This window comes from Mizuhopecten yessoensis, unplaced genomic scaffold (genome assembly GCF_002113885.1).
Source record: "Mizuhopecten yessoensis strain PY_sf001 unplaced genomic scaffold, ASM211388v2 scaffold4849, whole genome shotgun sequence".
Lineage (NCBI taxonomy): Eukaryota > Metazoa > Mollusca > Bivalvia > Pectinida > Pectinidae > Mizuhopecten > Mizuhopecten yessoensis.
Window position 1 is genome coordinate 44,248 of NW_018405752.1, and position 24,124 is coordinate 68,371.

At 34.6% G+C, this 24,124-nt stretch overlaps 1 protein-coding gene across 1 annotated transcript; it reads right to left on the minus strand.

The window, feature by feature from the left end:
* Nucleotides 1–11,257: 11,257 nt before the first annotated feature.
* LOC110449974 (ras-like GTP-binding protein RhoL) lies at nt 11,258–13,853 on the minus strand. The gene is made up of 3 exons (XM_021497166.1): nt 13,680–13,853; nt 13,067–13,125; nt 11,258–12,238 (listed from the first exon to the last, which is right to left on the minus strand). The coding sequence occupies exons 1-3, from the start codon at nt 13,813–13,815 to the stop codon at nt 11,864–11,866; spliced, it is 570 nt and encodes a 189-aa protein (XP_021352841.1). The 5' UTR covers nt 13,816–13,853; the 3' UTR covers nt 11,258–11,863.
* Nucleotides 13,854–24,124: the final 10,271 nt, after the last annotated feature.

The following is a 24,124-nucleotide window of genomic DNA, read 5'->3' on the forward strand; positions in this document are numbered from 1 at the left end:
AAAATTAATATCTAACGACCGACTAAAAAACTAGCTACTTTCACCCTTCACATAGCTTTTCATGTTTATTTCAAAAGAAGAACAACTTCGTAACGTCACAATAACATGTCATCACACTACAATAGTAACGTGACATGACGAAGTACACAAGATTGGTGGACATACTAGCGGCAGACTTTTACTGTGGCCTGTTGAGAATTGGTTTTAATATTTTGATTAATTGGTCTTCTTTCTTTTCTCTTATAATAGTGTGTGATGAAAATAACGTATACAAAGGTAATAAATAGAGGATATTAAATGGTGTCTTCAGTAAAAACAAATATATTCCACGAATGTGGCTAATATTTTGATATTAAAAAATATAAAAATATTAGCCACACAAACGATGTCTTTGCGTTGTTATGTTTGGTAGGATATATCATTAAATATGTGCATTATGGTTTTGTTTGTTGTCACTACCCGGGTTCTCGATGTAAGGACGTGATATTACTTGGATTTGACCTTGATTTACGTGGCGGGTGTCGTTGTTGAAGCAGAAGACGCTCACCCTCTAGGAACACCTGGTCTTATTCTCCCTGCTTTCTTTTTACAAGCGACTCCATGTTAATATTATTTTTGTTTATCCAAGTTTTATCGATTTTGGGTTCGAATAATTGTGTTGTTGACACTTTGGCTTTTTCCTGTTGTTTTTACAAACATGATTTATGACACAACATATCATAAGTATAAGCTATTAAATGATAAACGTTTGACAAACACATGTGATTATACCTATACAATTTGGTAATTTATACAGAACGCCATAAGGGATATACACTGTACCATACATTATTTTTTTGTTTTTCTATGACTCATTTGGTGATGCCAGGAACTAAATGGATGGAAATCAAAATTGGTATAAACTAACAGATTACATGTATACAGTTATGTTGTACATGATTGACATTGTTCCTGGAATTTATTTTTTTATTTTCATAAGAATTCCTTCAATTATCGCATACTCAATGAGTCTCCATGGGAGATAAAACAAATGCCAGCAGCAGGTGTTGACAAAGGCAGCGAAGGAACAAGCTTGTGGTGATAATAACACGAGACAATAACACGAAAATAATAGCACAAGACAATAACACGAAAACAATAACTAAAGACCCTGCTATCAAAACAATATCGCTAGATCATCTGATCAAAACATTGACACTTAAATTTGAGAAAAAAAAACAATAAACTTAATCAAAATACCAAAACAATTACAATATACCATAATACCAAAACAATGATACCAGACCAGGATACCAAAACGATAACACTTTACTCTGAGCCAAAACAATATACTAGCCCAAAATCCTAAAATAATTTAAGTCAAAACCAGAGCAATAGCACTAGATTCTAAGACCAAACGATATACCAACTCAATTACACTATACTATTAGACCAAAACCATAACACCTTTTTTTTAATCTCTGATACCAAAACAATATACTAGGCGAACATAACAAAACAATTACAATATATCATGAAACAAAATCAATAACACTAAATACTGAGGCCAAACATATAACACAAAACTGTGCTTATAAGATAATGATTCTACATCAAGAAGTTTTCAATTATCTTGTTTAATTGGAATTCAGTACTTCAAGTGATTATTTTAAAATCATATTTCTATGGTTTTCATAAGTAATATGAGATTTCAAGTATTTTCCTGATTTTCGATAGACGAAAACCAACAAACAAATAAGCTTCTGCATTGCAATATTTCCGAATACCAACTAATGATAAGGATACGGACCTGCCTCGTTTGTATTGGATTCCAAGATTTCGTAAGAATCTTTTATAAACAACGTTTTATCGCTGTCTCTTCCAGTTACTCAACCAAGCCATTAACTAAACGTCCCACTACTATTTCCAGAACCACCAAATCAGGGTTACAGTCGTATTGGGATACTGTAAACTCAGGACGTGGAATAAACTACATGTGGATTTTCGTAAAAAAAAATCTTCTATCGAAACATTTGACCTTTCAACTCTTTACGCAACCATACATCATACCAGACTTGAGGAATGCATTCGTTCTCTTTTTATGAGAGCTTTCTTTTCATAGAAGGCCGAACGGCGATATAAATATATGGTTGTAAATTAGTTTGGAGCACATTTTGGGAATAGCACAACAAATACAAAATAAAATACAGGGAAGACGATATTGTGAGAATGAGTTTATGGTGTACAATTTCTAAGTTTAGTTCGGTTTCAAGATTCTCCAGCAGACTGTAGGCGTTCCTATGGGAACATACTGTATCCCTCCTCTGGACGAAGGTTTTTTCATATGAATCTGAATTTCAAATAAGCTTATCAGGACTGGTAACAAAACCCTAGGCAAGTACATCAATTTCACATTCTGTTTTATCGACGATGAAAAACAAGAAATCCATTGACCACATCGATCGTATATACCCTCCAGAGCTTGAAATCAGAGACACATCACAGACTCTTCTACTTCAGCCGCCTTCCTCGATCTTTACTTACAACATGACAAACAGGGACGGCTTACTACTAAGCTATACGATAAGTAGGACGACTTATAATGGTCTCCATTTAAATCTTTATGTCTTAATATTTTGTAATAGTTTTATCGATTTTGGGTTTGAATTTTGGTTTTGTTAACACTTCGGTATTGTTTTTATTGTAGGGGAGGTCGGCCGGGGGAAAAGGCAGCGCTCGTTTTGTTGTTGTCCTGCATCTAATGAATATGTTAATATTTTTCATTATTCATGTTTGATGTTTGATTGAACATAACATCAAAGTCAGTATTGCCTACGTGTTGGACAATGCATAAAGTATCGTGACAAGAAAGACAACTCGAGCTTTATTTCATATGTCTATTTCTAACGAATCATAAAGCACGAGTTTATTGCGCGGACGAATATATTCACGAGTTCGCGGAGCGCAACGAGTGAATAAATACGTCCGCGCAATAAATGATCGTGTGTGTGGTCTTGCTTTTATCACATACCTTCAGTATTTGGTAGAGATCGATGGCTTTTCTGCATTATCATTTGAAGCTGTCAGTATGTTACACGTTTGACTGTAAAAAAAGTAGCAATTCCGTTTCAAAAAGTTCGCATAACTAGAAGCGTGATCATGATTTTCTTTCTACCCTCTCAAAAGTAATTTTACATTAGAGTTTTCCACGACATTTTTTCGTTCAATGCCCAGCCAACTAAACTGCTAAGATCCTTAAAGATGTAAATATTAGCTCAAAAACAAAAATATCAGGGGTGGCCGAACTTGCCCCGGTTTACCGTATATAGATTTTTGTATCATTGATGATCGGTAAAAATGTATTCACAATATATTTTTAACATCAATGACGCCATTTTCTTCCAGTTAAAGCTAAAGTAGACATTTGTTCTTGTGCGTAACGTATATGATGGGTCGGGTAGCGCAGTGGATAGCGCGCTCGTCTTCACCAAGATGGCCGGATTCAATCCCGGTCACCTTCCCGACCACGCGGGTTTTCTCCGGATACTCCAGCTACCTCCCACATTAAGAATTAAATCCTCTGCGTGCTTCCGTAAGGGCACAAAAAGAATGATTGAGATAAATTTGGGAAAAAACTGTTTGGTAATTACTATAGAAAAAGTCTATATTACATATTTGACAATTAGTCTAAGTAAATGTATAGAGATGTAGGTTAAAAAAGAAATTAAAAAAGAAAACAATGTAATACTTTAATGTAACTGAGATCGTCGTTATATTGATATGTAGTCTCAAGCACTGTTCCATCCTGAAACAACGTATTGAATATCAAATTTTGTAACTGTCACCGAGGTTTGACAGGTTATGATGCCAAATAGAATTTAACAGTTTCTGTCTGTAACTAGTTATAATTCGGCACGCGTTGTTTAGAAGGGCGTTGAACTCGGGTTGGTTGTCTGGAAAATTATTGTTAATTTCGTCATAAATGCATTAACCATTGTTTCTTTTACGAGTGGTGATGCATACATAAATTATGTAAAGTCTATAACAAGACTTTCAAAAATGTGAATTTTTTCGTTCATATTCAACAAATGGAAATCAAAAGCTGATGAAATGTTTAGATGATAAAAACATAAATGTACACTTTGACCTATTGGTTTAATGCCGGCTCTTTTTGAAGATATCTCCCGGTAAAAATATTAACAGAACCTGGTTGATGACAAAAAGGATCTCCAGAAAATATCCCCATTTTCACTTTTTGTGCCGTGACAAAAACTGAAATAAAAATAATCTTGAAGCGCCGACAAAGAGATAAATGCAACGGGCATCAGTTCCAGAATTTTCCGGTTATTTTTCATCCTTCCGGAAACAACCGATGAAGGCCGATGGATTGTGACGTGTTTGTGACGTCATAGTATGATAATCTCCGAACAAAGTTTGCCTGTTAGTAGCAGATTTTATGTGAATGACTTTTTGATTCAGAATGTATATTAGTTTTTATCTCAATAAACAAGTAATAAAACATGAAGATTGTTTTCACTATTTGAAAATGTTCGTGTATGGGTTGAAACACAGTTGTCTTTGCTTCAAGAATGCACTTCCTTTTTCCCCACTGGACGTCTACTTCCGGACTGAAAAAAATAAAGGCAAAGTGTAGCAAGGGGAAACAACTCTGTTTACGCACGCATGTGTTACCATAAAAGAGCTTCGATCGGGCGCCTTCGGCTACGCTCTTATTACAAATGTGTTTGTTTCTTCTGCAATTTGTTTGAGGTAATATGTTTTACGGCACGGCCGTTAGTGAGGGCGGAGCCAGGTTGTACTGTTAATGTATCGGAATATCGGAACTGTACTCTTTCAAGCATTGCGTAATGTGTTAAATCACTAAATCAGACCTACATGTATCGCTATACAGTGTATATAACAGTTAAGTTTCCTTTCTTGATTTCTTTTTTGGCTGACGAGATGTTTGATATCTTGAAGTTTTCCGCCTAGGCGTATGATGACATGACATTAATGTGAGAATGCGAAAGGTTCATTAGACTATATAAGTATTTAAATTTGCACCTCTTGAATCAATTACAAAAATCAAGTGCAGCATATTCTAGAAAGACATTGAAATAAAACATATTAGGAAGGATATTGTTAATCATGTATAATAGCATAGTTATCTGATATCCACGAAAAGATATATACATATATATATATGAATATATCTTTACAAATAAGCCCTTTGGATTACTTCAAACTTAACTTCAATGATTTATAAATATTGCATCCAGAGATAATTTATGCAAAGTATTTTACAATTGTTTTTGTGCTTTTTATGTGTAAAAATTAATTTGTTCAATGCTATAAAACTGGATTTATATGAAGTTTCTATTAAAATAAGAAGCATATGCGAAATCACAATTTTTGTCATTTTTCAATACCCATCATTGCAGTCAAGAGAGTCAATAGATCTATATATCATATATATATTGTGGATGAATACATTTGTTTCAGCAACTTACTGACTATATGCTTTATATGTCTCTGCTTTATTATAGTTTTAGCAATAGAGAAAATGTATTGTTTCCTCAATTAGAAATTGAATTAGTTCAGCACATAAATATATATTTTTTAATCGTCCAGATTTGTAAAACAGCAGATTTTCTTTTATGAATAAAAAAATAGCTGTGAGATAGTAATCAAAAATTAAAATGTTACAGTATGGATTCAATTTTTTTCTTCAGTCTATTTTTTTTATGAAAAATATCAATAAAAAAATTCTTATGAAAATACTTGTATGTTTTTTTATCCTATCATTTTGCTTCACTGTGAAAAAATCCCTTTTTGTTGACAACCAGCACGCTGTTTTGTTGATATTCCGTTTTCTAAATATATACCACTGCAATCTCTACCCAGACTTGTCGTAGGGAGTGCAAGGACCGTAACTCTGCGTGACTCTGCGTGATAGTCTCGTTCAACCAGACTCTTGTTGTCTGCGCAAGCGTCTGATTGAACGAGACTACACTGCCGATACAATAATTTTTCGACCATTCAGAACTAGAGCAATGTAGCCGGTCAAGAGAATTTACATCTTTAACCAAATCAAATATTTGAGTATCCTATAGTTAGATATAATTTTTAAATCTTACAAAAATGTAACGTTTGTTCGAGATTCGGCAAACGAGAACTTGTTTAGAGATCATGATGGCGGAGACTACAGCGCGTGCGACTGGCGGCCATGTTAAGACAAGTTTTTCAGTTCCATAGGTATTGTGAATAATCTTTATTTTTCTTACATACGTGTTACCTATAGGATGAGCTTCGCTCTCACGGGCCCTTCGGGCCCGTGAGAGAGCTCCGCCCTCTATAATGGTAGAATGGTTAGACTATATAGTCTTCTATTTACATTCTTGATGTTTGTTCTGTACATGAATCTACCAAGTGAAAACAACTGCCATTTGACCATGAATAAACTATAAATACAACGATTATCGTGCAACCTGTCAGCTAATTTCACACACAATTACAAATTATATTATTGTGCATAAAACCGTTTCTGAGAAGAGTTATCTCGCCTTCTCCGAGATAACGTAGTAGCGAGAAATAATAATAAGCATTACAAAAATCATAAATGGTGCACCATTGTACTATTATTATTATTTTTTATTTAAAATTTAAAAAAAACATATTTATACCATTGTCATATTAAATACTGACTTCCGACTCGCAATCGGTTCCTCGTGGTCAAGACCTACTTTCTAACACCCAAACGTCCGGTTGGGTAAACTCCGTGACAGTTTACCCTGAGAACTTTGTAATGGCACAGCACACTTCATCCATCGATTTATCATCATTTACATCAGCAGGTGTTTTTGGTAAACAGCACAGGTGTGCTGGATGGTTACTATGCAATCGTTACCACTCGGTCATTTCCGTAACCGAAATGAAAGTAATATCAAGTGTTGGTTGTTATCAGATTCTAGATAATCAGCTGATCGGCGGAAGTTCAACTTTTGAAGTTTGTGTGTAGGCTGGAGTTCTGTCCGATGCTAGTATCAAAAATGATAAATTTACAAAAAGTGTTGTAACTTTTTTTTATTGTAGTTCACCGTAATGAAAATATATGAATTGAATGGATTTTTCCATGTACATTGCGGCAATGAATAGCAGTAGCTGATCTCCATATCTTCTGAGGAGCGCTTTAATGTATTTGAAAAAAATCCATTCAAACCCTATATGTGTTATAAAAATAAAACATCAAGCGTTCACCAATTCTAGCACTGCCAAACCACGTACTCATTTACAGCTGAGTAGATTGGAACAAGCAGAGCAAAGTATCTTGCTCAAAGATACAACACAGTGCCGTGACTCGAACCCGCAACCCTTCGGTCGTGAGTCCGGCGTCCTACCACTAGACTGCCGTGTCCCCTAGTTTATCACAACTGTTTTTAAACTGTGTTAACCACTATGAATTGATCAACAAGAAATCACACTGTTTAATAAAATAAGGGTGCTGAAAAAAATTCACAGCTCACTGTCTCCATGCCACGGCATATACAGGCGATGTTAAAGTAACCTTTGTGTAGTTGGTACATACATGAATGCACTAATGTCTACGTAAACGTCATCGTGAGTGAGAGGTTTTCATTAGATGAGTGTATTGCACGGACCTTTCGTCCACTTCCCTGCACGTATCATCCAACTCCCCAGTCCTAACTCACTCTTCACTCATCGCTCGGACAGAGCTGTTCATATGCATAACAGCCCTGGTAAGTATTTGTCTATGTCTTTGTGTAACTTACATCATGTAATATACAATAATTGTTGCCCATTGTCAGTATAGACCGTAGCTATTTCTACTGTATATTTCCTGTGTTCCTGTCAAATGTCTAAGTCTATATATTGTATGTTGTAGGCTCCCTTTCTGTATATAACGAACCATTAGAAAGAAGAAACGAGTCTGTTTTGTTGTTAGACTGGAATACTCTGTTACAATCCAACATGGCGCCCCAATGTAACATAACTGGAAATTAAATGAGTTTGTTTCCAAAAGCGAAATTTGATATAGATTCCATGAACTTAACTTCTACTTAGGGTTCAATTTAGATGACGTCAGTAATCACGTGATTCAGTCTTCAGAGTCTGTAACACGAATTCTCATACTTCAACTGGGTGGGGAAAACCCCGGGTCGGGCAATTGAACCCTAAGTAGAAGTTAAGTTCATGGAATTTATATCAAATTTTGCTTTCGGAAGAAAACTCATTTAATTTCCAATTCCATGAACTTAACCTACGTAAGGTCCAAATGAGATTTCAGAGATGAGATTCGTGTTACGGTAATACTCAGATACATTGTGTACAGAAATCAGAAATCAATACATAATTTAAATTGTAACTGTATGTTTTTCTATTTACAGGTAATATATACATGTGCATGATCAGCCCATAAAGTTAACAGTCTTATGATCATGATCTATTGGCAGTGCGCTTCAGCAATATCCCACTGCTAACACTCAATGCACTGTCTGTTGGTATGTTCGAACACTGAGCTAGTCCCGTTGTCACATACTGTCGTTACAATAATACAGCCAACACCTCTTTCAATTTCAATTCACCCAGCTCGTTTACATTCCAACCGCATCGTGACCTGATCACCTGATGATCTTAGCCGCTGCACAGCCGTTGCTTATCGGTCAGCTACCTTCGCGAACACGGACTAACTTTTTGTAACTTAAATACATCACTGGTTATTCACACGGCGTTTTTGTATTTTACGTGAAAAAAAACTACTTCTTCTTAATTTTATAAGATTGAAATGCATTTTTTTAACATTTACGTGGGTATGAAACACAGTTCCGTTCAAACATATTCTCCAAGATGCGAGAACGCGAATCTTGGAGAATATGTTTGAACGGAACTGTGTTGCATACCCTAATAAATGTAAAAACAAATATGCATTTTAAACATTAAACAACAACATTTGCCTTCTCAATGAATGGCATTATAGTCATATGAAATAAAGCTCGAGTTGTCTTTCTTGTCACTATACTTTATGCATTGACCAACACGTAGGCAATACTGACTTTGATGTTATGTTCAATCAAACATGAATGATGAAAAATATTAACAGATTCATTAGATGCAGGACAAAAACAAAACGTGCTCTGCCATGTATCCCGGCCGGCCTCCCCTACAATAAAAACAATACCAAAGTGTCAACAAAAACAAAATTCAAACTCAAAATCGATAAAACTCTTGCAAAATATTAAAACAGAAAGATTTAAATGGAGACAATTAAAAAAATGCAATGAGAATAAAATCAGGTGTTCCAGAAAGTGTAAGAATCTTCAGATTCATCGACGACATATCCGCCATGTAAATCTAGGTCAATTCAAGTAATGTCACGTCCTCACATCGGGCAGAGACAACAAAACCACAAGGCATTGCATATACATCTTTCACGGAAGTCAAGATTCTCGGAGCAAGCTCTTGAGAACCGAATCAACTGCGACATAATAGCACCGTAAATAGGGGGATACACGTCTGTTACTATAAAGAAAGGGAAAGTTCACAATCGGGAAGTCGAAGTCGTTCTACTTATCGTATAGTTTAGTAGTAAGCCGTCCCTGTTGGTCATGTTGTAAGTAAAGATCAAGGAAGGCGACTGAAGTAGAAGAGTCTGTGTCTCTGATTGTCTTTAATTATTGTTTTCGTGTTATTGTATTGTGCTATTGTTTTCGTGTTATTGTCTCGTGTTATTGTTTTCGTGTTATTGTCTCGTGTTATTATCACCACAAGCTTGTTCCTTCGCTGCCTTTGTCAATACCTGCTGCTGGCATTTTTTTTTTTTTTTATCTCCCATGGAGACTCATTGAGTATGCGATAATTGAAGGAATTCTTACGAAATAAAAAACAAAATTCCAGGATCAATGTCAACCATGTACATCATAACTGTATACATGCAATCTGTTAGTTTATACCAATTTTGATTTCCATCCATTTAGTTCCTGGCATCACCAAATGAGTCATACAAAAACAAAAACAATATTGTATGGGACAGTGTATATCCTTTTTGGCGTTCTGTATAAATTACCAAATTGTATAGGTATAATCACATGTGTTTGTCAAACGTTTATCATTTAATAGCTTATACTTATGATATGTTGTATTATAAATCATGTTTGTAAAAACAACAGGATAATACCAAAGTGTCAACAACACAATTATTCGAACTCAAAATCGAGAAAACTTGGATAAACAAAAATAATATTAACATGGAGCCGCTTGTAAAAAGGAAGCAGGGAGAATAAGACCAGGTGTTCCTAGAGGGTAAGCGTCTTCTGCTTCAACAACGACACCCGCCACGTAAATCAAGGTCAAATCCAAGTAATATCACGTCCTCACATCGAGAACCCGGGTAGTGACAACAAACCCGCCAATGCACATATTTAATGATATATCCTACCATACATAACAACGCAAAGAAGACGTTTGTGTGGCTAATATTTTGATATTTTTCAATATCAAAATATTAGCCACACTCGTGAAATATATTTGTTTTTACTGAAGACACCGTTAAATATCCTCTATTTATTACCTTTGTATACATTATTTTCATCACACACTATTCTAAAAGAAAAGAAAGAATACCAATTAATCAAAATATTAAAACCAAGTCTCAACAGGCCACAGTAAAAGTTTGCCACTAGTTTTGTCCACCAATCTTGTGTACTTCTTCATGTCACGTTACTATTGTAGTGTGATGACATGTAATTTTGACGTCACGAAGTTGTTCTTCTTTTTAAATAAATATGAAAAGACATGTGAAGGGTGAAAGCAGCTAGTTTTTTAGTCGGTCGTTAGATATTATTTTTTTCGATATCATCTTCGATATACATTTGATTTACCCTCGTTTCATTTGCCCACTCGCTTACCGCCAACATATTTCAGTATCATCCCATCTTACCATTTTTTTGAACAATTCATAACATCTCCGTCAATGGATTGCCAAATGTGTTTTCATAACGTCAAAGTATCTGTTGACAAAATATGACCATCCAGAAGGCTACAGAAGAATTGTATATATGCGTGTAGTGAATACTATGTATCGTTTCTACCTTTACCTCTCATTGGTGACGTGTTATCATGACCATTTCATAAAACACGTAGAGGAAAAAGCATTAATGTTAATATAGTAATTGGTGTTTACTCCTTACATACAGTCTCAATTCATAGGTGTGATCTTGTTGGGTACATTTCGGAAGGAAAACACAAAGACAAAGAATTCCAAATTCAATGTTTTATTGACTTTACTAGTTGTGCTGGCCAGCAGCTATGTACATGTAAACAATAAACTTTTAACAAATATTGCACATACTCCTTGTAACAAAATCAATCAGATAAATATCATCATTGTCAATACTGTAAACGTATATAAAAAAAATACTGGATTGTCAGCACTGTCTCACGTATAATACAGAAGTTCATTTGGCCGGAATATGTCATCAATATGATTTCAAATTCGACATCGTCATTAATAAATAGAGATAAGAAAATACAAAATTATTATCACATATTCCGATTCGCAAATTATGCTAATGGGTTTTTATAGTTATTTAAACTATATGCACTGACATGAATCGTACTTATTATTACAAATGATCATCACAGGTTTATTTCGTTGTCATCTAAAACAATCTGGGACTTTTCTTTCAAAAGTTTAAAACACCCATGTATCGTTCTCGTTAAGTCCATTTGACGAACTATTCATCAAAACATGAAGAAAGTCCTACAGGTCTTGGAACGACATTTTTGTTCATTTTTTCTTCTGTCTTTTCCCAATCATCTGGATAGCTGCTATTGTTTTAATGTTCTTCATATCCTCATATCCGATAGTTTAACGACGAAAGATCTTTTTGAAGAGTGTGTTTTTCTTCTTTCTGCATTTTAAAGCACACGTGACTACCTTCTCGAAAACAGTTTTAACACTATCGTAATTTTGGGTAGTAGTTTCCATATATCCCCCAGCGTTTATTTCCCTTGCCAACTTCTCTCCTTCTTCTGTACTAACTGACGAGTCGGAATCCGGATTCCGGGTATCCGTCTGTGTGGCTACTAGAATGACTGTAGATTTGGTGCCCCTAAATTTCCTTATTTCCGGTAGCCAAAATGAGGCGATGCTGTCAAATGAGTCTCGATCGCTTACGTTGTAGCACATGAGAATCACCTCACAGTCTGTGTAAGTGCAGACTCTCATACTGGCATAGTCATGCTGAAAAAAACCAAAAGTTTTATAATTAGTTTCAAGTGCTTTAGAAAAGGTAATGTGATTTGTATTAGTCATATTTGTTAAGTTTGAAGTAGAGATATGTTATATGAATAAATATATGTATATACAACATTAAAGTCCTCTTTCACGATAGGTTCAATGATTTGATAAGAGAGCAACTTTTCAAATTAGTAATTTAGTTACATAAACTAATACGCATTCAACAATTTTTTTTGGATCTAGTCTAGTTCCTTTATTGGACCATACTGTCGTTATTACTTATGGTATACATATTTTGAAGTGATTATAAAAACGTAATGAATTTAACGTTCAGTATTTGTGAGGTTACCAAGGCCGAACTGATACTATTATCACCATGTTTATGATAATAAAATATAAACTTGTGATGACCACGTGCTATGTATGATCATATGACCAGCGTAAATAAGTGACACTGATAATATATGTTTATCCTAACTCTGGTTATCTTTCCAAGTAATTGACACCTAAAAATATTTTTTTTTAATAATGTAACCAATTTTCTATTACAAAGTCATTGATTTATCGATATAAAAGATTTAATAAAATTGTGTTTTTAGGCCAACTTTGACGAAAATAAGTTTTTCCCTTATATATTTCTTTTAAAACCTGTTATGCTTTGAAATACATTTTACACTTTCGCACTTTCGTATTTATTTTGTTTGTATACTTAAACCATAAAGAAGAGAAATTACGAATTCTATACCTGTGATTAACAAGATTAATTTTTTTATTTATTATATAAAGATACATATATATTAATGTTAATCACTTATGTGTGAAGATGCTTACCTGGCCAGCAGGATCGTAGATGCTGACAGTATATTGCTCGCCGGCAACTGAGGTGCCTCCTGAAAAAACAAAGCAAGCATAATGTTAACGGATATAAAATATCATTCCATAATTTATATAAAACACACGTAATGGCTGTAACAGCTTATTTATATAACAGAGGATTTAAATTGTCTATATTTTAATAGCATCACAATTTAAGAACTTGTTTAAACATTGCTTATATAATAAAACAAATCCTAGGTGTCACAGTTACCACAGGAAACATAACTAGTGTCCTAATAAACATATATTACCTTTGACACTTAATTCGATATCAGTTATACACTAAATTGTTATAAAAGTCATGTTCTATTACAGAGTAGTACTGATATTAGATATTATAGAGATTTTCAAAACAAGAAAATATCATAGTTTGATTAACACAAATATACATTAATATTTCGACAATTGAACATACCTAATGAACATGCATATGAAAGAATTATACATTTAAAGAATTTAAACTCATCGATACATATTGAAACCCCGCCTGGGCACATGTACCCACACCAACTTCGTGCTTTGACAACACGCAAACCCTTAACTTTTATATCAGTGTCACGATTATTACCTGCATAGTTTTCGAATACTGTAGCCACATAATTTTCTTCCGCCTGTTTTCCGATAAAACTGAGAGCGATAGATGTCTTCCCAACCATTCCATCGCCAACGAGAGTACAACTAACAGGTTTACTTGCAGTAACCATGATGAGTATTAAATTTAGTATAGTACTTCCACTACAGAGTGTTGTATTAAAATGAAAGTGAGGAATGAGATTATCGCATTTTATATACCTTGTCTATTTCTGGACCACAGACAGCCAATCAGAAACTAGCTATTTAGTTTCAGTGTGGCTAGGCTTTCCGCGTAGCGGCAAACAAATGTGTTCACATATCGATACAGTTTGATAAGAAAAATACAGGTAATGTATGTTAAATCAACGTTTATCCAGGTATATGTTTGCACTCAATACGTAGACGCGTCATATCAATTTAATCCAGCTTCATTTATGTTGATTTGAGCCTGGATATGTGTAAGAATATCATATAACATACATTATGTATTATAATCGTAATATACAACGTCAGTTTAGCGTTCTCTGTAATTCAGGCGCTTTCAATTGATTATATAATATAATCGCTTTAGAGTTACAAAACATGTCAAAACAGTGACACATACTGTGTTCGGTGATGGCGATGGTAATGCTTCATATACTAAAAACCTTTCATTTAAATATGATCGTTTTAGAGTTACAAAAAAACACAATAACAGGGACATATACTGAATTCGGTGGTGGTGAGGGACATCATTATTTTATCATATAAAGTCATCTAAATTCGCTCACTTATTAAAACAACCTCTATTGAGTATAAATTTATAAACGTATTATTTGCAAACGAACAAAAAAATCAATGTTTCTTTTCCTTTTGCCTAGTTAAAGTAAGATGTCTTTTTTTTAACCGATACATACCCTCTTTGTTTATGTTCATCATCACTGCTCTCTTCTTGTATTTAAACCTTCACTGTTGTTACAGGGAAAATACCTTTCTGTTTATATGGCGCCGGATGTTCTTGGAGGCAAATATTGTGGGAGAACCTCAGTATTTCTACCCTAGTCAATCCTCATTTGACTCAATAAAATGTATAAAACATACTGATGCAGTGATACATCCCAAAGAAATACTTACACCAATACGAATGTAGTCGTGTTTCTCATCATTAGAACTGCGTAAAAATATAACGAAATTCCATATTTAAACACGTCATGAGGATGAAACTTTATATATATTTTATAACTTGACTAAACAAGAATATCGACAAAGAACACTCCAAATTCAGATGCCCAAGTAGACATTTTAATCATTTCCATCAGGTCTACAACAGAAATACGCGAACCTTCGTTTGATGAGCAAATGGGAGTACTTCAATCTTGAATAATGTTTTGCATTGTGTAAATTAGTGTCGCTGCTTTTTTTTTTTATAAATACCGTAATATCCCTGTGAAGACCTGAGTTTAGTGTATCTACTATCTAGCTCCCAGTGCGAAACTACGTTTGGGGTCTCATACCCGGTAGCTCTCCAGCTCATCAATAACTCACACTCAATACTATACCTGAACTTCCCTTTACTCAATTGTTTATATCGATTGGTCAACTCTGATAACGTGACATAGCTGAACGTGCTTATTTTGCTAACGACAAAGGTATATCAAATTTAATATCTGTCATAGGATAGTATTTCTTTATTACACTCCCCCTATCCCCCTTATCTATATATAGATCAGGATACGCAGGCAAGAAAACAACAAAAGAATACCGGAGTGTCAACAAAACCATAATCCTAGCTCAAAATCGATAAACTATGGCAAAATATGAACAAAGGAATGATTTTCACGGAAAAGTACAATGAGAATAAGTCCATGTGTTCTGGAAGAGTAGGCATCTTCTGCTTTATCGACAACACCAAACATATGAATTTAGGTCAAATCCAAGTCATGTCACTTCCTCACATCAAAAACATCACATATAGCTACTGACCCGCTCTTCCTCTTTACACATGCATGCATCAATCTATTTTAGTGCCTGGTAAGCTAATTACTTGATGTGATTAAACTGGAATTAAATTAATATGTATATGCATTATGACGACAATGTATGCGTTGATAGGGACATCTCTGACACCTTTCTACATTTGCATAAGGAAACAATTCTATCAAAGTTTTGCATCACTACAAGTTTTATGATTGCTTGTATCGACATAAAATGTCTTATCAAATATGTTAAATACCTATCATGAACGAAGTTTATCGTTGCATATGACACAAGTCTTTCGCAATAATATTAAATTGATTAAACAGAATTAAAAAGACGAATTAACTAAATCAGCATTAATTGGAGTGCATAATACTTCGGCAAGAATTACTCGGTATTCTATACACTTGGAAATGAAAACATCCTAGTACGCCTTATACGATGAAACATCAATACCATTCACGATAGTTACTCACGATACTAATATAATCGTGCTCTAGTCATTCGCTGTAATAGAGGTAAAGTGAGATTCGTTTTGACTTGTCATATAGTAGAAACAATACACACAAAACATAAATGAACATGAACTATATATAAAGTGTCACTTGGTATTACACGAATGTTGCCATAAATAAACTTGACATGCTATAAACATAATCGATGGTACTTACTATATCACACGTTTAATGCATGCAAAGCCAATTTATAACAATGTTTATCTATAAATATAAATCACTCTACGCACGGTTTTACATTTACATACTGTTGAAATACGTTACTTAGAGTTTTTGTTATGAGTTTTTGCGGGATTTCGATTAGCCATAACTATCTTTAGTTCACCAATGGTGAAAGCTACAGAAAGCAAAACTTAAATGGTTAATACTAATATCTCTAAACATTTCGAAGCATTCGATTGACGGTGAACATAATTTTACAAATGAATACATTTTGTAAAAATAGTATTATATTATATAGCAGTTATTTATCCTCAAAAATTCAAACAGAGTTGCATACGAAATAGGAAAAGTCTATTTGATAAGACTTGTTCTTGTTTTTAGTGTGGTATCGACTGATTTGAAAATAATCCTATTTAATATAAACTTTATTTCATTCCAAATTAAGTTGCATTACATCACATAACATACAAAGTACAGAGGAATGGGATCCGGAAACAAGTTGAAATAACTTATATAAATCCGTTTTCCGAGAATTTATCTCATTAATTTAAGGCATGATGGCATAGTTACTGAATTCTATGGAAAGCAATATAAACACTTAAAACAGTAGCTAACTTTTAAACATAGTTCAAGGGATATTTGAAATGAGAGTAAAAGAAAAGGGGTACAGGGGGAGGGGGGGGTGGGGGTATAGATGCCCGTGCCAAAAAGAATAGAAGGAGAAGAAATAGGTGATGTGAAACAAAGGATCGTTGTATAATGAATAGAACTTAGTCAAATCTTTCAGAATGGATGATGACGTTTTGTACAGATGAAAAATTTAAGGCATTTTCGTCATCTGTAAGCTCATTATTCCCGAACAAAAGTAAATCAGTTGAGAGTGGATGATTGATTTCGTTAAATGTATGCAACCGTAGTTGAGAAAAAAGACAACAATGTAATAGATAATGTTCATTGGTTTCATTTGCTTGCATGCAAGAACACAGAGGACTATCAATTAGATTTCTCTGGTATAGATAAAACTTAAGGGAACTACACTCCATTCTTAATCTAGCATGATGTATCTGCCCAAGTCTGGTACCATTAAAGTAGAAATTTTTAATTTTGTTAGAGGGCTTGCGTAGATAGGTTTTAAGTTTATAGATTGAAGGGTCGTTCTTGACATAGTCAGGCAAGGAGTTCCAGATACTGATGGCAGATGGCAAAAAGGATTTATTATAGAGACTCGTATGACTAACTAGTGGACGAAAATTATTTCCCGTGCGAGTATCATGGTTGTGGTAATTACGGTTACGCTGAGGTAGAATATCGAGAAGATATTGAGGAGCCAGACCATGAACCATTTTGTGGAAAAGAATAAGCTTGTGCTGTTTACGTCTTTCCTCAAGGGGAAGCCAACCTGTTTCAGTATACAGTTTAATTCTACTTGTGAGTCTAGTGCCGCCAGTGACTATGCGTGCTGCTTCTAATTGAAGATTTTCTAATAATTCAGATTGAGCTTTAGTAAGGCAGTCCCATAAGATATCGCCATAGTCTAATATAGGTCGAATAAGAGTGTAGTACATAGTTTGGAGACTATACCTGTCCAAAGAGAATTTAAATTTACGTAAGATATTTATTTTAGGTGAAATCTTAGATATCAAATAACTGATGTGTTCATTCCAATGACCATTTCCAGAGAGAAAAATACCTAAATGCTTGTGTGTAGCAACTTCAGAGATGTTAGTATTGTTCATATTTAAGGGAGGATGAAACGGTTTAATGGTTTTTCTACTAATGAGCAGGGTTTCTGTTTTGGATGGGTTAAAATTTACTAACCATCTTTGCGACCAGTTATGAAACTTATTAAGGTCACTATTAAGAATATCTGCGCTGACTCTAGGAATATCAACGGTTACGTAAAGAGAGGTGTCATCAGCGAATAACTTTATTTTAGCTTGTATATCTTTAACAATGTCATTTATATATATCAAAAATAAAAGAGGTCCAAGAATTGAGCCCTGTGGAACACCAGCCTTAACATTTAACCAATTTGAATTTTTACCATTGATGACAACTCTCTGCTTTCGATCGGAAAGATAATTTTCAAACCAAACTAATAGCGAATTTCGAATCCCATAGCTGGATAATTTACAAAGAAGGCCTTTATGCCAAACTCGATCGAAAGCTTTGCTAATATCACAGAAGACCATACGTATTTCCTTACCATTGTCTAAGGCTAAATATATATCATGAATGATCGCAAGAAGTTGATTTGATGGTGAGTCACCGTGCCTAAACCCAGATTGATGGGGGGATAGGAGGGAGTGAGTGTGCAAGAAATTGTAGACATATTTGAAGACACATTTTTCCATTAATTTACCAACGATCGATAGCAGTGATATAGGTCTGTAATTAGTTAATATAGACTTGTTATTTTTTTATGCAAAGGGGTGACGTTAGCAAACTTCCATTCAGATGGGAATAACCCAGATCTAATTGACCTGTTAAAGAGATTTCTTAAGGGGACACATATGATATTTACTGATTCTTTAAGAAGACGAGGATTTACCAGGTCAGGACCAATGGCCTTAGAACAGTCAGTGGTAAGAATAGCATCTCTGACATCATTAGCTGTGATGTTAATATCAGATAAGGAATTATTACATTCGTCGTTAATGTTAGGGAGATTTACATTGGAATCATCAACTGTAGACTGGGCACAAAAGAAGTCATTAAATAAGCAAGCTTTCTCAAAGTCATCTGAGACAGTGCTATTGTTAAGAAGCAATGGTGGTATACAAAATTTACCAGAGTTAGGTAATAGTTGCTTTACAGTTTTCCACCATTGTTTAGCACTAATGTTGGAAGGTTTGCGAAGTTCGCTACATAAATTAGAAAAATATGTTAATTTGGCGTGCTTGATTGTGTTAACACATTTGTTACGAAGTCGACGAAACTTTGCCCAGTGAGCTTCAGTAAGGGTACGCTTGGCTTTTGTATGAGCGCGCTTACGTTTACGAATTAATCTCCTTATTTCGTTTGATAGCCAAGGGGGTCCATTAGATCTGATGGTTATTTTTTTATTCGGAATACAAGATTTAGCAATAGTAAGTAAAATATCTAAGAAATTTTTGACAGCATCATTAATATCATCAAAAGCACTCAATAAATTCCAGTTAACTGAGCTAAGTTTTTCCCTAAATAAATCGTAATTTCCTAGGTCAAAAAGTCAAACGTTTCGCTTAAACACCTGCTGCACTGGCTTTGAAATATTAAAAGACCAGTAAATTGGACAATGGTATCTAACCGGTTGGTCAAGGAAGCTTTATTCAACATAACAGTTATTAATAAGGTTATTACTACTAGTACAGACTATATCTAACAATGACTCCGAGGCTTCTGTATAAAAAGTTGGTGATTCAACAAGCTGAGTTAGATTAAAGGGAGCAAGTATATCGCGTAAGTGGGAAGAATGGTGGTCTACTAGGGCATTTGCATTGAAGTCTCCGGTTATCACAATATGAGAGATGCCTGTATTCTACGCTTTTTCTATAGAATGCGAGATATGAGACCATATGATGACAGGAGAGTTTGGAGGCCGATAAAAAATACCATATAATATTTTCTCTGAACCAAGTACAATTTCTAACCAGACACATTCAATGGTAGCTATCTCTATATCTGATCTTCTTTTTGCAGGAATATTATATTTTACATAAACCGATATACCACCGCCCATTCGATCAGGTCTACAGTAGCAGAATGGGTCAGAATATCCAGGCAGGGTAAGGTCAGATGAGATATCATTTAAATTTAACCATGTCTCAGTAAAGGATAAAATTGTTATATTACTTAACTCGGTGTAAAGAATATCAAGTTTTTGTTTGAGACTTTGAACATTAAGATGGACAAATGAAAAATTACTGACCGCATCGAGCTGGACATTAATATTCGAAAATATAGATGAGGAAGATGAGCTAGAAGACATGGGACCAGGATTGAGTTCTATATCTCCAGATAACAACAAATGCCAATAGTCCAAAGCACGACGTAGAGATATAGATAATTTATCAGTAGCGGACATGATAGAAGAGGAGATGAATTTAGCACTTATGTAATGAATATCAGGGTTGTATTTGAAGCTTTTGACGCTAAGATGGACGAAAGAATACCTACCGTTACAGAACTGGATACTTGAAGAGGAAGTAGAAGCAATTGATTGAACGGTAGAAGTAGAAAAGTGCTGTGAATTTAACTCAATGTCACCCGAAAAATACCAGCTGATCAATGCATAATGTATTGATATAAAAGTAAGTAATTCTGCTAAAAAGGATGCGAAGTGGTAACATGAACTGCTACGGAACGACTCCCTGAGTGATGTACTAATATTATGTAAATAAGACGTAAAAACATATAACAAAAGTAAGAGTAATGCCATACATAACATGTCGGGAACGGTCACGTTTTACCGTTTGAAGGTAATGTACTGTAAAACAGTAACCCCTATTTTTCTTTTATGTAAAAGGTGTTTATCCTCTGACCTATATTATGATGCCTTTGTCAGTCGTTCACTTCAGGTATTTCTATATAAAGTGTTCAATTAACATACAAATCATTGTGCTATTGACCTAAATCTTAGACTGATGACACAATAAACGAAATCCTAGAAATAATGACACAGTAAACGAAATCTTAGACATAAACAAAGTTGCATCAATCTTAAATAATGACACGGTGACCATGAAATATGAAATATACGACNAGGTGACCTTGAAATATGAAATATACGACAGCCGGTTGTAGTAACATACAAAAACAAAATATCGTTATAACCAGACAATTTACCTCGTTATTACGATTTAAGTTGTTTTGTTCTTGCGAGGTACTCCATGTCTTTTTTCACGAGTATCATTATTTTGGTATTTCGAGTTCTGATCTCGTTATTACGAGTTACGTTATCTCGATATTGTGAATTAAGGTGGCTCTACACATCGTCATCAGCGTCCATTTTCGTGACGTACTTCCGGAAAAAATACAGCTCGGACTCAATTATCTTAATCGAAATGTGCATGTACACCGTGTCGTCATATCCGTATTGCGTATCGGGCATTCGATATCGTAGTGCAAATTATAATAACACCAGGGCCGTTTTCGTTTAAACGGTCAAACCGATCGGACCTCTGTTGTTCGTTTATTAAATAAGGTCGGACCTAGTGATCTGATGCTGCTTTCAGGCGAGCCTTGAGAAAGCCTTGCAAGGCCTGCATACACATTGGCGGGTCCGCCAGGATTTATACCCGAAATTGTTACATTTATAAACGGTCAAACCGGTTGTTCCGCATAAACGAACAGGCCCCTGGTAAACAATAGTACACGTGCGTGCCGATGATATGTCAACACCCGATATCGAGATTTTACCGGGAAATGTATCATTACACGCACTTCAGGAATAAAGCTTTCCAATTCATAGACATAAACAGACTCACGGGAAGACGGTGACATGAGACCAGACGACCTCAAGAAAGTCATATACAAAATGTAGGAAACACATGGAATGCGGACGTATACCGACCTCACATGTACATATCACGTGCTTACACGAGTTTCGCTGTTGAGGGAGTTCGCTCTGTCGATTAAATCGTGTTTACAAATGTAGTCTACTTACTCTGTGAAAATAATGTTTTGTAAAATATCAAGATACCTATGAAATGCATGTGTGAGTGCACGTGAGAACGGCATACCATTCGATAGCCTCTGGTCACATATGTACCTGTTATGTAATTATAAATATACCGTGATTTAGCGGACTGTGGAATGATGTCCAAAGTGTACATGACTGAGGGTAATTTGGTTCCATTAAAGAACAATAAATTGATAATTTTGATATCATATTTTTGATTTATTTCCATCATTTTTGTTATATGTAAACAGAGACAACTGTCACTGTGTAAATGTCATCCCTCTGCAAAAAGTTCCGATTTTTTTCAAGGAAGATAACTCTCTACCGGATCAAAGTGATTGTAAAATGTAAAATAAATTAATTATAAAGCCATCGTGTATTTTTTATTCAATTTCCCATTCTATATGTATAGATCTTTGTGTCCTGTTTGCTTTTAGCTTGTAGATAATCACTTTTATCCGTACAAATTCAATAAAAAGCACTTTGTGTAACATGTGTTACATATTTTGCGATAAATAAAATATTTGTACGGTTAATTAGAAATGCTTCTCTTCATTTTCTTATTGTTGTTATTGTTCCGAACAATGCCACACACACAAAAAACGGAAAATATTAAAATTGACGAAAATTCAATTTTTTGGTATTTTTTCCAAAAAAGTCCACAAAATATCGGAATGTTTAGATTTTCATAAAATCAACTCTGCATAGTTGCATAACCATTATATGAAAGTTTCAACGAATTTTGCTGGTTAATTGCGAAAGTATGGAGCCACCTTAAGCGATCTCGTTATTACGAATTAGTTATCATATTATTACGACTTAGGTTGTGTTATTTGTTACTAGATGAACTATGTCAAGGCTGTCTAAAGGCTGGGTGTATAATCATAGAGAACTATATGATGTTTATAAACCCTCTATACCATACACCAATTAACTTGTATATGGTCGTTATTCCTCTCCTCCTGAAATGTCTGCGTGAGCTGGGCGACGGGTATTTGTATTGTTGACGTGCTTCTAACTCATCTGTCCAGTTCGTCCAACGGAAGCTCAACAACGGACAAATGTTTGCCCAAAACTAATCATTCGTAGGCGGTATTTTAGCTGCCGTATCTGCAGTGTTGTAACTGGACATTGTTGACAGATATCAATCATTGTTTACTTTTTCACTTCTACTTATCCTTTCGTTTTGATAAATCAGTAAAAAGGTCGATACAAATGTCCAAGCTATGTAGTTTATGCGTTCTAAGTCAATGAAAATATTTTACACGAGATTTAAAATAGTAAAATGACATAAAAGAAAAAAGAATTGGTTTTACAAAATCAATATTCAGTGTTGTTATCAAATACAAACCTTTTTATCAAATCAACTTCATTTTTCGGACAGTTTAAACCATTGGATTTTTGTCGAGAATTCAGGGCCTGACCTTGAGCGTAAAAATAGGGGCATTATCAGTAGTGCAAAAAATCGGGGGTTTATCAGAAGAATACAAAAATTGGGGCCTGATCAGGAGAGTAGTCGAAAGGAAATATGACATCTAAAATAATAATCATTCTTTTATCCGATCAAGGATATACGTAGGTCACTTATGGTGGAAGAAACAGTGAGCAAGTCTTGACTGGTAAGCACTGAAATCCCTAAACATATCGGAGCACTCCATGGATGGGGTTCATCCTTTTACAAATGATTCAATTCATCTGTTAATAATGCTTTACGAAGTCATCTTCTATGATATTCTTAACTTAAGAAAGCTGTGATAATAATTTTAAGGTGAATGTGTCTTAGAAAGTTATGACACTAACTATTTTATACTATTGTGTGTTTCTTATAGATATATAAATTTATAATGTAATTCATAGTTAACACATGCGTCTTACTAACAAGAGAATCATGTGGAAGATAAGCCCATGGCTAAACATGTATCTATCTTCAATACAGAATGTCTATTATTATTATTATTATTATTATTCTATTTTGACGTCATAGTCAATTGGCAGTTGTTTCCCCAATCGGAAACATGATGACGTCACATATGGTTTCTAGATTAACCATATGAATTGTATGGGAGGAAAAGGTCACCTAACCCGTGATGGATGATTATCATGTTTCTCGAACTCGATTTAATTAATTTTTGAACTGTGACGATG

Bases quoted from the DNA above. Each gene is read 5' to 3' on its own strand.
- LOC110449974 (XM_021497166.1), bottom strand. From the start codon at position 13,815: ATGGTTACTGCAAGTAAACCTGTTAGTTGTACTCTCGTTGGCGATGGA. The intron at 13,126-13,679 runs GTAATAATCGTG...TTGTTTTTTCAG, and splicing joins AGTATTCGAAAACTATGCAG to GAGGCACCTCAGTTGCCGGC. The intron at 12,239-13,066 runs GTAAGCATCTTC...GGTTTTTTTCAG, and splicing joins TCTACGATCCTGCTGGCCAG to CATGACTATGCCAGTATGAG.